The sequence below is a fragment of the Myotis davidii genome, unplaced genomic scaffold (assembly GCF_000327345.1).
Source record: "Myotis davidii unplaced genomic scaffold, ASM32734v1 scaffold663, whole genome shotgun sequence".
Classification (NCBI taxonomy): Eukaryota; Metazoa; Chordata; class Mammalia; order Chiroptera; family Vespertilionidae; genus Myotis; species Myotis davidii.
In genome coordinates, this window is record NW_006295816.1 from 1,805,713 (window position 1) to 1,806,515 (window position 803).

General features: G+C 65.5%; 1 protein-coding gene across 1 annotated transcript in view; it reads right to left on the minus strand.

The window, feature by feature from the left end:
* Window positions 1-394: 394 nt before the first annotated feature.
* Window positions 395-803, minus strand: part of CDHR4 (cadherin related family member 4) — a 7,723-nt gene continuing 7,314 nt past the window's right edge. Inside the window, exon 15 of the mRNA XM_015568282.1 lies at window positions 395-783. Coding sequence (XP_015423768.1) covers window positions 728-783 — 56 coding nt within the window. The 3' untranslated portion in view covers window positions 395-727. The remainder of the gene's footprint in view (window positions 784-803) is intronic.

Genomic DNA, 803 nt, shown 5'->3' on the forward strand with positions numbered 1-803 from the left:
GAAGAGAGGCCTGCCAGCCCCGGAGCGGATGCCATCCACAGACTCGGCAGAGGGGAGGCTGAGAGCGTGGGGAGACCCAGCCCGGAGCCTCCCGGGGCAGCAGCGCCTGCGGAGAGCTGGCAGTGTCCTGGGACCTAGGCCCGGCTGGGCGTGCAGTGGGCTACCCTGCCCGCGGGTCTGCCGCCTGCAGGGAGCGAGGCCGCCTGGCCATGTGCAGCAGCTCAGCTCAGCACAGGGAGGGCTGAGGGCCAAGGAACCAGGCGAAACATCAGGAAGAAATGGGAACCACCGCTCAGAAGAGGGACCCTACCCTGCACGGCCATCCATGGCACCGTCTCTAGTCCGCACCAACTCACCTCAGTGCGGAAGCTGCGCTCCCTCTCGGGAAAGCCTCCCCCACAGCAGGCAGCTGCCCCCCAGCGTCCTCCTCTCCGGGAGGGAACAGCCCCGCCGACAGGACCAGACTCTGGCTCGGCAGAGCCTGAATCGAGGCCCTGAGCGCAGTGGACATCGCCTTCCCCAAACGCACCTTCCTACGCCCTGTCTTCCCAGGAGGCAGGCGGTCTCCAGGGCAGAACAAGGAAGCACAGATCCCAGAGCTCCTCCCACGGGTGGGTGACAAGGCTGGGCCTTCGCTGTTTGTAACTTGGTTTATTATTGAATCCACTTGAAAACACAGCCCAGGGTCAGTGAAGAAATTCCCACGCAGTGAGGCAGCTTCGAGGCCTCAGAGCCAGCGCCAGGCTCCCGAGCGCGAGTTGAACAGGAACTCTCGGCCTGTCCCTAGAGGCGGGGGGGGGCGG